At 47.4% G+C, this 13,979-nt stretch overlaps 2 protein-coding genes across 3 annotated transcripts; one reads left to right on the top strand and one right to left on the bottom strand.

Annotated features, from left to right (window-relative positions):
• The first annotated feature begins 872 nt into the window (after nucleotides 1-872).
• On the top strand, nucleotides 873-4,293 carry tmem86b (transmembrane protein 86B). Its single transcript, XM_031814024.1, has 3 exons — nucleotides 873-1,117; nucleotides 1,287-1,530; nucleotides 2,913-4,293. Exons 1-3 carry the CDS (start codon nucleotides 1,067-1,069, stop codon nucleotides 3,365-3,367), a joined length of 750 nt encoding a protein of 249 aa, XP_031669884.1. The 5' UTR covers nucleotides 873-1,066; the 3' UTR covers nucleotides 3,368-4,293.
• hspbp1 (HSPA (heat shock 70kDa) binding protein, cytoplasmic cochaperone 1) lies at nucleotides 4,009-13,497 on the bottom strand. Of its 2 annotated transcripts, none has more exons than XM_020468949.2 (8): nucleotides 13,283-13,497; nucleotides 12,549-12,674; nucleotides 12,205-12,418; nucleotides 10,265-10,489; nucleotides 9,869-10,024; nucleotides 9,151-9,247; nucleotides 8,960-9,071; nucleotides 4,009-5,155 (listed from the first exon to the last, which is right to left on the bottom strand). In XM_020468949.2, the coding sequence occupies exons 2-8, from the start codon at nucleotides 12,666-12,668 to the stop codon at nucleotides 5,075-5,077; spliced, it is 1,005 nt and encodes a 334-aa protein (XP_020324538.1). In that variant the 5' UTR covers nucleotides 12,669-12,674; nucleotides 13,283-13,497; the 3' UTR covers nucleotides 4,009-5,074. The 2 variants fall into 2 exon arrangements, with proteins under 2 accessions (XP_020324538.1, XP_020324539.1); XM_020468950.2 differs by having other exon boundaries at nucleotides 9,151-9,241; nucleotides 13,283-13,452.
• Between the last annotated feature and the right edge of the window lie 482 nt (nucleotides 13,498-13,979).

The following is a 13,979-nucleotide window of genomic DNA, read 5'->3' as shown; positions in this document are numbered from 1 at the left end:
AGTAGAGCCGAGACAGACTGGCACCCATGCTAGCATATTTGTTCTACATAATATATATTTTCTAAATATCTGAACGTTCCACAGCGTTGTGCCCTACTGAACACAGCCTTGTTCAGAGTCATGTGTCCTACTGAACACAGCCCGGTTCAGAGCCATGTGTCCAACTGAACACAGCCTGGTTCAGAGTCATGTGTCCTACCGAACACAGCCTGGTTCAGAGTCATGTGTCCTACTGAACACAGCCTGATTCAGAGTCATGTGTCCTGCTGAACACAGCCAGATTCAGAGTCATGTGTCCTACTGAACACAGCCCGGTTCAGAGTCATGTGTCCTGCTGAACACAGCCCGGTTCAGAGCTATGTGTCCTACTGAACACAGCCTGGTTCAGAGCTATGTGTCCTACTGAACACAGCCCGGTTCAGAGCTATGTGTCCTACTGAACACAGCTGGATTCAGAGTTATGTGTCCTACTGAACACAGCCTGGTTCAGAGTCATGTGTCCTACTGAACACAGCCCGGTTCAGAGCCATGTGTCCTACTGAACACAGCCCGGATCAGAGTTATGTGTCCTACTGAACACAGCCCGGTTCAGAGTCATGTGTCCTACTGAACACAGCCTGGTTCAGAGCCATGTGGCCTACTGAACACAGCCCGGTTCAGAGCTATGTGTCCTACTGAACACAGCCCGGTTCAGAGTCATGTCTTAATACAAGGCTCTGGCCCAGTTCAACTTCACCCTCAAGTTGATGATGTCACTTATCTGGTCTAGTTGGATGGGCCAAGGGTCACTACTGGCAGAGTTGAAAAGTAAAACTGGGAGGAGGAGACATTGGGCATTGATTATAACTGAGCAATCTGACAGATAACGTGTCACTGTGATTGGTCCAAAGTTCAATGTCGACCGGCACCAAGAGACAGGGACACACTCAGACAGACTGAACCAGTGGAGAGAGAAGAGACAGAGAAGTCCAGAGGAGAAGAGAAACACATGAAATCCTCTGGAAGGAGGCAGGACTGAAGGAAACCCGTACAGCCCAGATACACACAGCTCTTGGTTCTGAGAGAGATGGACATCCTTGAAACAGCCGCCTATGACCGAAGACAGCGCAGGAACACGGTATGATCCTTACCTCTAATCACACACACACACACACATGCATACACACACTTTGTGTTAATGTATAATAATGTAATTATTTTAAATCTCTCATATTAACTACCTCCCTTCTTCCTCTCCTCTCCTCTCGCCTCCCCTTCCTCTCTCTCTCTCTCTCTCTCTCTCTCAGTACTGTGTTCTGCTACTCTCTCTCTCGCCGTTCTTCCTGGCCATCGCTGTCTACTTCTATCTGTGGATCCCTGACTCCTCCCCCTCCATCCTCGCTGCGGCTATTAAGGCCGCCCCTGTCATCTCATTGGCTCTCCTGGTGCTGAGCTACAAAGGGGGGAGGAGTCTCCTCGGCGTGGCGGGGGGCCTGATCTTCTCGGCAGGCGGAGACTGTTGCCTTATATGGCCCGAGCTGTTTCTCCATGGTAACGAGAGCTTTTTCTACTGCTACTGATAAAGTCCTGCAGACACTGCAGACATGGCAGATAGCCTAGAGGTTAGAGAGGGCAGGCCAGAAACTGGAGGGTTGGCAGTTTGAATCCCATGTCTGACTGGATGTCACTGGAGGGTTGGCAGTTTGAATCCCATATCTGACTGGATGTCACTGGAGGGTTGGCAGTTTGAATCCCATATCTGACTGGATGTCACTGGAGGGTTGGCAGTTTGAATCCCATGTCTGACTGGATGTCACTGGAGGGTTGGCAGTTTGAATCCCATATCTGACTGGATGTCACTGGAGGGTTGGCAGTTTGAATCCCATATCTGACTGGATGTCACTGGAGGGTTGGCAGTTTGAATCCCATGTCTGACTGGATGTCACTGGAGGGTTGGCAGTTTGAATCCCATGTCTGACTGGAGGGTTGGCAGTTTGAATCCCATGTCTGACAGGAGGGTTGGCAGTTTGAATCCCATGTCTGACTGGAGGGTTGGCAGTTTGAATCCCATGTCTGACTGGAGGGTTGGCAGTTTGAATCCCATGTCTGACTGGAGGGTTGGCAGCTTGAATCCCATGTCTGACTGGAGGGTTGGCAGTTTGAATCCCATGTCTGACTGGAGGGTGGCTGGTGTGTAACGTCACTGGAGTACTCTGACATACTTCAATGACTATAAACCATGTATGGCTAGTATGGTAAGGTATGCCAGCAGCATACCACCCTGCATACCACTGCTGGCTTGCTTCTGAAGCTAAGCAAGGTTGGTCCTGGTCAGTCCCTGGATGGGAGACCAGATTCTGCTGGAAGTGGTGTTGGAGGGCCAGTAGGAGGCACTCTTCCCTCTGGTCTAAAACAATATCCCAATGGCCCAGGGCAGTGATTGGGGACACTTCCCTGTGTAGGGTGCTGTCTTTTGGATGGGACGTTAAACAGGTGTCCTGACTCTCTGAGGGCATTAAAGATTCCATGGCACTTATCGTAAGAGTAGGGGTGTTAACCCTGGTGTCCTGGCTAAATTCCCAATCTGGCCCTCAAACCATCACGGTCACCTAATAATCCCCAGTTTACAATTGGCTCATTCATCCCTCTCCTCTCCCCTGTAACTATTCCCCAGGTCGTTGCTGCAAATGAGAGCGTGTTCTCAGTCAATTTACCTGGTAAAATAACATATAAATAAATGGTGCCATCAACTCCTGTTGTGCACTTGAGCAAAACACTCAACCCACAACTGCTGCTCTTGGGGTGTTGCACTGCAGCTGACTGTCTGCTCCAACCGCTCTGCTTGTCTTGTTGGGGAGGATAAAGCACATAGACAAATCTCTATTTCAGGTGGAATACGGGCAGTAATGTTGTCTCTCTAATCCTCTCCTCAGGAATGGCCTCCTTCGCCTTGGCCCACCTGCTCTACTCCCTCACCTTCCTCTCCACTCGTTACTCCTCCCCCAGCTCCTCCTCTTCACTGTCCTACTTCTTCTGCCTGCTCCTGTGGCTGCTGGGGGGAGGCCTCTACGCTTACCTCTTCCCTTTCCTGCAGAAGACGCCGGACGCGGCCGCCCTGACTCCTGGCGTCGGGGTGTACGTGGCTCTGATCGTCCTGATGGCTACGCTGGCGGTTCGCACCCGCCGACCGCTGATCATGCTGGGCAGTTTGATCTTCATGACCTCTGACCTGACGCTGGCGCTGCAGACCTTCAAAGTGACGGAGCCCCTGGAGCACGGCAGGCACATCGTCATGACGACGTACTACCTGGCGCAGCTGCTGATCGCCGTGGGTGACATCAAGGCCGCGGAGGGCGGGGATGAGTTTGCCAAATGGAAGAAATCTTAGTTAAGGGGTCATGTCAGATAGGGGCCAGGTCCCAATTTTCCACCCTGCTCCCGAAGTGTACAAACAACTGTCCCCTTTCTCACATGGACTTTACAATGGTGGAATCTCCCTCCAGCCAATGCCCACTTATACTAAGCTCATGCTTTTAAATCAATGACAGGGAGTGTTTAAGTGCACAATTCTGGAAAAGGGTGGAGAATCGGGACGCTGCTATGGAAAGCGAACTCGGGACTACCGTTCTCTGACTAGTCGGCAGCTATAGGAACTTCAGGCTGTTTGTTGAGACTAAACTGAGAATGAGGCAGAAAGAAGTTGAAAAAGGAAGATTCCCCCCCAAAGAAAATCCTTTTAATTAAACTAAACCTCAGAGTATCAGGAGTCTGTCCATTTGTTGAGAAAGCTCAGGGATGGGAAACAAAATTCAGACAGCTAGATGCAAGGACTGACATGAGATTGACATGACAGTACTTTCCATAGTCCAGAATAAAGTTAGAAATATCATTCTCCTTCACTCTGTCTGTGAAAACAGTCCTACGGTCTTAAAGACATGATTTGAGATGTGATGCAGTTCCCTTGTGATTAATCAAACACATTCTGTATAACGGTCTGTTGAGATGAAGAGACCATTCTCAGAAATGAAGTCCCTTATGAAAAAATTAAATGTTTATTTATTCATGCTGAAATGGGGATGAAAAATAAACAAAGTTGTGTTACATATTTCATGTTATTTCAGATGTAAGAACTCTGCAAAAGTCACCCATTATGTTTATAGAGACAGACAAGACAGAAACATCAACAAACGGTGGATATTCTGAATGAAAGACAGTCATTAAAGCCAAACACAAGAAGCCAACAGAAATGCCTTATGGGTAGTGAAACTCGATCAAAATGGATTCTAATAAAACATCTGACTAATGAAGCTGAAAGCTGCTAAATGGGTATCACTTTATTTTACAGCCTAATTACCTGTTATTTATTCAGAAACACAAAAACTATTTTATGTAGTTTAACAGTGTAAATTACTTCGTGTTACCCAATAACTAGTTGTATTTGTTAAAATTATTTACCAAGTGACAAGAGGATACCAATTATTACCAAGTAACATCACACTATGCCAGATATATAAATGGTGACGGGTCTGTGAAATCGCATTACCACTAACTGTTACATCTGATATTTTATGTGTGGAATCTGAGGGATTGTTGGGCCAGAATCCAAAGGTCAAGGCTTCTCTAATCTGTTCTCTTCAGCAGCTTAACAGCAACAGGGGGGAGTACATCACAAAGCAGGATCAGATAACCTGAAGAAATGTTCAGAAATGACTTACGGTGCTATCAGAAAATATTGTATCTTTATTCAACCAGGAAAACACCTTTGAAGTTAGAAACCTCTTTTGCAAGAGGTCAGCAGGAAGTAGTCAGGTGTAGATCATAATGAACATAATGATATATAGACTGGACATGGTAGAAGTGACTGAACACAAGAGATAGAAGTTTATCTGCGTCGCCTGGTGACAGTGTTTAGTGAAGCACCCTCTGCTCTCTAAAGCCTGCTACACTCTTAGATCCAGCCACCCTGTAACATGGGTCTAGATGGACAACGACATCAGCATATTTTCCTCAAGGAGTTAATTTAAAAAAAATAATGTCCTCCTATGTCTCCTAGCCAATGATGGCACTGCAGGAGAAGTGGAGGACCAGTTGGATTTCAGCGATCCATTCCACTGTCGTCAGGTTGCCGTCTGCAGAAACAAGCAGAACGCAAGCGCTTGCAGAACTCCAACTCTTCCTATAAAGAGGAGACCAGAGGAAGGAAATAAGACAAGATGCAGAAGTAACAATATATACCTGGCAAAAGACTATGGGGAATCAACACATTATTCCATGTTATTAGCCATGCACCTTGAGAGAGGGGAAAGACCGGTGGGAAGAGTAAGAGGGCCAGAATGAAAAGGTGCTTTTAGAGAGATGGAGAGGAGACACATGGGGAGTGACAGAGGGGCGGTATTAGAGATGGAGAGGAGACACATGGGGTGGTATTAGAGATGGAGAGGAGACACATGGGGTGGTATTAGAGATGGAGAGGAGACACATGGGGTGGTATTAGAGATGGAGAGGAGACACAAGGGGTGGTATTAGAGATGGAGAGGAGACACATGGGGAGGTATTAGAGATGGAGAGGAGACACATGGGGAGGTATTAGAGATGGAGAGGAGACACATGGGGAGTGACAGAGGGGTGGTATTAGAGATGGAGAGGAGACGCATGGGGTGGTATTAGAGATGGAGAGGACACACATGGGGAGTGACAGAGGGGCGGTATTAGAGATGGAGAGGACACATGGGGAGTGACAGAGGGGCGGTATTAGAGATGGAGAGGAGACACATGGGGAGTGACAGAGGGGCGGTATTAGAGATGGAGAGGAGACACATGGGGAGTGAAGAGGGGCGGTATTAGAGATGGAGAGGAGACACATGGGGAGTGACAGAGGGGCGGTATTAGAGATGGAGAGGAGACACATGGGGAGTGACAGAGGGGCGGTATTAGAGATGGAGAGGACACATGGGGAGTGACAGAGGGGTGGTATTAGAGATGGAGAGGAGACACATGGGGTGGTATTAGAGATGGAGAGGAGACACATGGGGTGGTATTAGAGATGGAGAGGAGACACATGGGGAGTGACAGAGGGGCGGTATTAGAGATGGAGAGGAGACACATGGGGAGTGAAGAGGGGCGGTATTAGAGATGGAGAGGAGACACATGGGGAGTGACAGAGGGGCGGTATTAGAGATGGAGAGGAGACACATGGGGAGTGACAGAGGGGCGGTATTAGAGATGGAGAGGACACATGGGGAGTGACAGAGGGGTGGTATTAGAGATGGAGAGGAGACACATGGGGTGGTATTAGAGATGGAGAGGAGACACATGGGGTGGTATTAGAGATGGAGAGGAGACATGGGGAGTGACAGAGGGACGGTATTAGAGATGGAGAGGACACATGGGGAGTGACAGAGGGGTGGTATTAGAGATGGAGAGGAGACACATGGGGTGGTATTAGAGATGGAGAGGACACACATGGGGAGTGACAGAGGGGTGGTATTAGAGATGGAGAGGAGACACATGGGGAGTGACAGAGGGACGGTATTAGACATGGAGAGGACACATGGGGAGTGACAGAGGGGCGGTATTAGAGATGGAGAGGACACACATGGGGTGGTATTAGAGATGGAGAGGAGACACATGGGGTGGTATTAGAGATGGAGAGGAGACATGGGGAGGTATTAGAGATGGAGAGGAGACATGGGGAGTGACAGAGGGGCGGTATTAGAGATGGAGAGGAGACACATGGGGTGGTATTAGAGATGGAGAGGAGACACATGGGGTGGTATTAGAGATGGAGAGGAGACACACTGGGTGGTATTAGAGATGGAGAGGAGACACGGGGTGGTATTAGAGATGGAGAGGAGACACGGGGTGGTATTAGAGATGGAGAGGAGACACGGGGTGGTATTAGAGATGGACGGTATTAGAGATGGAGAGGAGACACATGGGGAGTGACAGAGGGACAGTATTAGAGATGGAGAGGAGACATGGGGAGTGACAGAGGGGCGGTATTAGAGATGGAGAGGAGACACATGGGGAGTGACAGAGGGACAGTATTAGAGATGGAGAGGAGGCACATGGGGTGGTATTAGAGATGGAGAGGAGACACATGGGGAGTGACAGAGGGGTGGTATTAGAGATGGAGAGGAGACATGGGGTGGTATTAGAGTTTGAGAGGAGACACATGGGGCAGTATCAGAGATGGAGAGGAGACACATGGGGAGTGACAGAGGGACGGTATTAGAGATGGAGAGGACACATGGGGAGTGACAGAGGGGTGGTATTAGAGATGGAGAGGAGACACATGGGGTGGTATTAGAGATGGAGAGGACACACATGGGGAGTGACAGGGGGGTGGTATTAGAGATGGAGAGGAGACACATGGGGAGTGACAGAGGGACGGTATTAGAGATGGAGAGGACACACATGGGGTGGTATTAGAGATGGAGAGGAGACACATGGGGTGGTATTAGAGATGGAGAGGAGACATGGGGTGGTATTAGAGATGGAGAGGACACACATGGGGAGTGACAGAGGGGTGGTATTAGACATGGAGAGGACACATGGGGAGTGACAGAGGGGCGGTATTAGAGATGGAGAGGACACACATGGGGTGGTATTAGAGATGGAGAGGAGACACATGGGGTGGTATTAGAGATGGAGAGGAGACATGGGGAGGTATTAGAGATGGAGAGGAGACATGGGGAGTGACAGAGGGGCGGTATTAGAGATGGAGAGGAGACACATGGGGTGGTATTAGAGATGGAGAGGAGACACATGGGGTGGTATTAGAGATGGAGAGGAGACACACTGGGTGGTATTAGAGATGGAGAGGAGACACGGGGTGGTATTAGAGATGGAGAGGAGACACGGGGTGGTATTAGAGATGGAGAGGAGACACGGGGTGGTATTAGAGATGGACGGTATTAGAGATGGAGAGGAGACACATGGGGAGTGACAGAGGGGCGGTATTAGAGATGGAGAGGAGACACATGGGGAGTGACAGAGGGGCGGTATTAGAGATGGAGAGGAGACACATGGGGAGTGACAGAGGGACAGTATTAGAGATGGAGAGGAGGCACATGGGGTGGTATTAGAGATGGAGAGGAGACACATGGGGAGTGACAGAGGGGTGGTATTAGAGATGGAGAGGAGACATGGGGTGGTATTAGAGTTTGAGAGGAGACACATGGGGCAGTATCAGAGATGGAGAGGAGACACATGGGGAGTGACAGAGGGACGGTATTAGAGATGGAGAGGAGACACATGGGGTGGTATTAGAGATGGAGAGGAGACACATGGGGTGGTATTAGAGATGGAGAGGAGACACATGGGGTGGTATTAGAGATGGAGAGGAGACACATGGGGAGTGACAGAGGGACGGTATTAGAGATGGAGAGGAGACACATGGGGTGGTATTAGAGATGGAGAGGAGACACATGGAGAGTGACAGAGGGGTGGTATTAAGGCTTAGGATGGAGTCTAGCCAAACCACTGTGCTGCCTCCTCCCATCAAAGACAGTTGCTTGAAAAACGAGAAAAAAGCACCAACAGTCCCGTTTGTCCATCTTGAGATGCTGTAGTCAGTTTACACTTCCTCAAAATAGTCTGAATTCATCTACGATAACTTAAGAAATGTTATTACTTTTGACGTTTAGTCGTGCAATTTTACATCTAGTTAAGATGTTTGGTGCAGTATTTAAAAATATCTAAAAAAAAGTGCATGTGAACGAGTCTGTCTGTCGTTGAAGGATAAACACTTCATTTAAGACTGACGAAGGGTCATAGACTTCTGCTACCGAAATTCAGTTTGCCTCGAGAAAAAAAGGTCATGAACAGCCGAACCCTCGCCGAAGACCAAAAACACCACAAAACCTCATAATATATACACAAACTGTTCCGGATGGGAAGCAATCGGACGCCTTTAGAGAGATGGAGAGGTTCATGGGTCACATGGGAAGTGAAAGAAGGAGAAGAGTGGGGTACCAACCTGACACTCCTCTCTCCCCTGCAGATCTTCAGCCCGCTGGTTGAGCATCTCCTCCAGCCCCAAGGTAGGGCTCTGACAGTCCCTCAGACCCAGAGGACTCTCCTCCACCAGGCTACAGACAGAGTTTTTGTTTTATTGAAGAAGACATTGCAAGTTTCAAGACATTTTCTCTGTGTGTTCACATGTATTACCAGCAGAGGGCGCCGAGCACGTGCTCGTGGAAGGAGGAGTGAGGTGTGCGTAGAACGGACACCAGCTGTTGCACCATACCCATGGAGAGAACTGTATCTGAGAGAGGGAGAGATAGTACATTACCACACAAGGACACATTTATTTAGTTATGATCCAAATAACCCAGTTCAAATCATTTCTTACATCAGGAGGACACAAAGCATGATCGTCTCTAGACACCACCAATAACAACACACAGCTGCAAACAGAGTCTCTAGACACCACCAATAACAACACAGCTGCAAACAGAGTCTCTAGACACCACCAATAACAACACACAGCTGCAAACAGAGACAGTCTCTAGACACCACCAATAACAACACACAGCTGCAAACAGAGACAGTCTCTAGACACCACCAATAACAACACACAGCTGCAAACAGAGACAGTCTCTAGACACCACCAATAACAACACACAGCTGCAAACAGAGACAGTCTCTAGACACCACCAATAACAACACACAGCTGCAAACAGAGACAGTCTCTAGACACCACCAATAACAACACACAGCTGCAAACAGAGACAGTCTCTAGACACCACCAATAACAACACACAGCTGCAAACAGAGACAGTCTCTAGACACCACCAATAACAACACACAGCTGCAAACAGAGACAGTCTCTAGTCTACAAATGAGTCTTGCAGTTAGACAGAGAGGACCTGTTAGTCACACACACCTTTATGCTCTGGGTGGACTGTGAGCAGGTTGAGGAGTAAGAAAGACGACTTGGTCCTCAGTTTCTCGTTGTCAGACTGCATGCCCCTCATCAGCACAGAGAAGCCATCGTGAGACAGGAAGGCCCGGAGACCTACTTCCTGCTCCCGCACCAGACCTGATGGAGAGAGAAAGAGTTACTGTGTGGTACTTCACTACTGCTCAGCTCTAAATGAACTCCTATCAGCAACACCCAGGCCAGCAGAACTTCACTTAGATCTGAGAGGAACAGGAGATATTAGCAAAATTTTAACCTTGCCTTTTGATAGGCTACAGTTCTCTCTCATGATTCAGGATTTGCCCAATGGTGGAATGTGCTCCCCATATTGTTTGTATCTATTCAAGGGGCAACACTTACAGGAGACAGCGTAGAGGGCCTTCACTCGAACGGTGGGGTGGGGATCTGAGTCGGTCAGCTGTAGCAGTTTGGGTAGCGCCCCCTTGCTGAGTAAGTGGCACTGCACTTGGGGCATGTTCTGGGCACAGGAGGCGATGAGCTGGGCACCACGCCACCTCACGCTGCCCTGAGGATGGTTCAAGCACTGCGACATACACAGGTCCAACCCACCCAGGGTCATCAGGTCTGACACACAGACAGACCAGAGACAATACATACAGTATTACTATTAATGAATAGAACTTGTCATTCATGTCCATCTGTCTTTACTATAATATACAGTGCATTAGGAAGGTATTCAGACCCCTCAACTTTTACACATTTTGTTACATTACAGCCTTACTCAAATTTATAAAAAATGTTTTTCATCACACTATAACCCACAATGATAGAGTAAACAGGTTTTTAGAAATGTTTGCAAATATATTAAAAAGAATAAACAGAAATACCTTATTTACATAAGTATTCAGACCCTTTGCTATGAGACTCGAAATTGAGCTCAGGTCCATCCTATTTCCATTGATATTCCTTGAGATGTTTCTACAACTTGGGAGTCCACCTGTGGTAAATTAAATTGATTGGACATGATTTAGAAAGGCACACACCTGTCTATATAAAGGTCCCGCAGTTGACAGTGCGTGTCAGAGCAAAAACCAAGCCATAAGAATGAAGGAAAATTCCATAGAGCTCCGAGACAGGATTGTGTCAAAGCACAGATCTGGGGAAGTGCACCAAAAATGTCTGCTGCATTGAAGGTCTCCAAGAACAGTGGCCTCCATCATTCTTAAAATGGAAGAAGTTTGGAACCACCAAGACTCTTCCTAGAGCTGGCTGCCCGGCCAAACTGAGTAATTAGGGTGGAAGGGCCTTGGTCAGGGATGTGACCAAGAACCCGATGGTCACTCTGACAGAGCTCCAGTTCCTCTGTGAAGATGGGAGAACCTTCCAGAAGGATAACCATCTCTGAAGCACTCCACTAATCAGGCCTGTATGGTAGAGTGGCCAGACAGAAGCCACACCTCAGTAAAAGGAGTGAAGGCCCGCTTGTCGTTTGCCAAAAGGGACCTAAAGACTCTCAGACCATGAGAAGTAAGATTATCTAGTCTGATGAAACCAATATTGAACTCCTCGGCCTGAATGCCAAGCATCACATCTGGAAAAAACCTGGCACCATCCCAACAGTGAAGCATGGTGGTGGCAGCATCATGCTGTGGGGATGTTTTTCAGCGGCAGAGACTGGGAGATCAGTCAGGACCGAGGGAAAGATGAACGGAGCAAAGTACAGAGAGGTCATTGATGAAAACCTCCTCCAGAGCACCCTGGACCTCAGACTGGGGCGAAGGTTCACCATCACAATGACCCTTAGCACACAGCCAAGACAACGCAGGAGTGGCTTCGGGACAAGTCCAGAGCCCAGACTTAAACCCGATTGAACATCTCTGGAGACGTGAAAATAGCTGTGTAGCGACGCTCCCCATCCAAAGCTGACAGAGCTTGAGAAGATCTGCAGAGAAGAATGGGAGAAACTCCCCAAATACACGTGTACCAAGCTTGTAGCGTCACACCCAAGAAGATGAGGTACTAATCGCTGTTAAAGGTGATTAAACAAAGTACTGAGTAAAGAGTCTGAATCCTTATGTAAATGTGATTTCAGTTTTTATGCTGTCATTATGGGGTATTGTACGTAGTTAAATCCCTTTTAGAATAAGGTAACAAAATGTGAAAAAAAGGTCAAGGGGTCTGAATGCTTTCCGAATGCAATGTATAAAACTACAGCAACTTAAAGTTGAATTTGATATTGTTTTAACTCGGGTCCATCAAAGACAGTGGAATCTTTCATTTGGGTCACAAGCTGAAGTGTAACTTCTTTACATCAGCACCTGTTTCTTGGCATGTCTCACCTCTGGCATTGTCTAGGTTCTCACACAGCTCTGAGAGAAACTCCAGTGCCCCTTCTGTCTCCCCCTCTTCATCCTCTCCTTCCTCCTCTCCCTCTCTCCCCCTCTCACACCCTCCATCTCTCAGCAGAACACGCATACACTCCTTCATCTGTTCCACCTCGCTGTTCTGTCCTTTGGCCACTTCCGCAAGAGCTCCTTTCAACCATTCTTTCCTCTGTAACAAAAGTGACATTACGGTCAATGTAAAATTGGTTGTCAATGTAACAAGTTGTTGTGAGATCTGCTAATCTACACAGTCATCTGTAATGAAGACGACCTGGGAGGTGACTAAGAAGGACCATTACCTCCTCTGACATAGGTTCAGGGAGGGCGGGTCCATCTGCAGCAGAGCCAGCCTCCACAGCCAATCGAAGGACACCCTGGAGGTTTTGGGGATGTCTCCTGTTGCGTTGGTCTTCTGCCATGATGCTCTGTATTGATGAGAAAAATGGGTGAAATTATTCCAGAACTTGTTTGTCAATGTATTATTCCCCAAATTTGGCACTGAATTGTGGTCAGAAAGCAAAATCAACCTATGCACTTAGTAACGTTCAATTAACTGCTGATTGCAATTAGGGTTCCAATTTGCTCTACAAGTTCTGACATACGATCAGTATTATGCTATCGTCTATTGATAACTTGAATTACTCATTTTAGCTAAATCTCCAGGAAGCAGCTACGGGGCATTAAAAGAGCCGCAGGTTCCTGACCACTGACACATTCCATTCTCAAATAAATCAACTAACCATAGCCCGATTTGGTATTAAAGTGGTTGTAACTAACGTCAGCTAGGTAAGTGACGAAGAATATGACTTTTTATCCCTGATACTAGGCCTAGCTAACAGCGAGCAAGTTACTGGCTATGAAAGTTGTCACATAAATATCAAGCACATACAGAATAACGTTAGCTGGGTAGGTTTAGCTATTTTGAGAGCTACGGCAAAGCTATCCTACTAGCTACTGTTAACACAGTAAACAACATGTCAGGCAGTTTGACGTAGCTGGGCTGCTCTTTTTACTTTTGGTCTCATATACTCGCCTGTTTGTTCAAGACGCCGAGTGTCACAATGTTAAAGTTGGTTCTTATTTCACTGCCTTTAATACTGTACAAGAATGTAACGGTACTAGAACATTCTAGTTGAGTCCGAAGCTATTTGCTGTGCGTAGAATCATCATGCGTTTCAGAGGAAGCCATTCTTCTTCTTCTGTGGGTTTCATGGCGGACGACAACCCCAAAAGGTGTATTGCCGCCACCAACTGGATAGGATCAAATCAAATGTTATTTGTCACATGCGCCGAGTACAACAGGTGTAGAGTGAAATGCTTACTTACAAGCCCTTAACCAACAATGCAGTTTTAAGATTTTTTTTATTTTTTAAATAAGAGATAAGAATAACAAATAATTAAAGAGCAGCAGTAAATAACAATAGTGGAGCTATATACAGTGGGACCTGGAACAGAGTCAATGTGTCAATGTGCGGGAGCACCGGTGATTGAGATACGTATGTACATATAGGTAGAGTTATTAAAGTGGCTATGCATAGATAATTGAAAATAAAAGAGAGCCGCACACTCTAGGAGCTCAGATGCAAAAATGTAATACCAACGTTTCGACAGCCAAGCTGTCTTCATCAGGGTATGCATAGATAATAACAGAGTAGCAGAAGCGTAGTGGGGGGGGGGGGGGGGGGGGGGGGGGGGCAGTGATGCAACCCGTGCTCTTGATGCTCTTGATG

This window comes from Oncorhynchus kisutch, unplaced genomic scaffold (genome assembly GCF_002021735.2).
Source record: "Oncorhynchus kisutch isolate 150728-3 unplaced genomic scaffold, Okis_V2 Okis06b-Okis10b_hom, whole genome shotgun sequence".
Taxonomy (NCBI): Eukaryota; Metazoa; Chordata; class Actinopteri; order Salmoniformes; family Salmonidae; genus Oncorhynchus; species Oncorhynchus kisutch.
The sequence above is the reverse complement of the archived record's forward strand: the minus strand, read 5'-3'. Positions and strand labels throughout refer to the sequence as shown.

What these genes read in the sequence shown, in the direction of transcription:
- hspbp1 (XM_020468949.2), bottom strand. Translation starts at nt 12,668, where the DNA reads ATGGCAGAAGACCAACGCAACAGGAGACATCCCCAAAACCTCCAGGGT. An exon ending in CTGAACCTATGTCAGAGGAG is followed by an intron (nt 12,419 to 12,548) that starts GTAATGGTCCTT and finishes CTTTTGTTACAG; the next exon opens with AGGAAAGAATGGTTGAAAGG. An exon ending in GTGCTCGGCGCCCTCTGCTG is followed by an intron (nt 9,072 to 9,150) that starts GTAATACATGTG and finishes CTCTGTCTGTAG; the next exon opens with CCTGGTGGAGGAGAGTCCTC.
- tmem86b (XM_031814024.1), top strand. Translation starts at nt 1,067, where the DNA reads ATGGACATCCTTGAAACAGCCGCCTATGACCGAAGACAGCGCAGGAAC. An exon ending in GAAGACAGCGCAGGAACACG is followed by an intron (nt 1,118 to 1,286) that starts GTATGATCCTTA and finishes TCTCTCTCTCAG; the next exon opens with TACTGTGTTCTGCTACTCTC. An exon ending in GCCCGAGCTGTTTCTCCATG is followed by an intron (nt 1,531 to 2,912) that starts GTAACGAGAGCT and finishes TCCTCTCCTCAG; the next exon opens with GAATGGCCTCCTTCGCCTTG.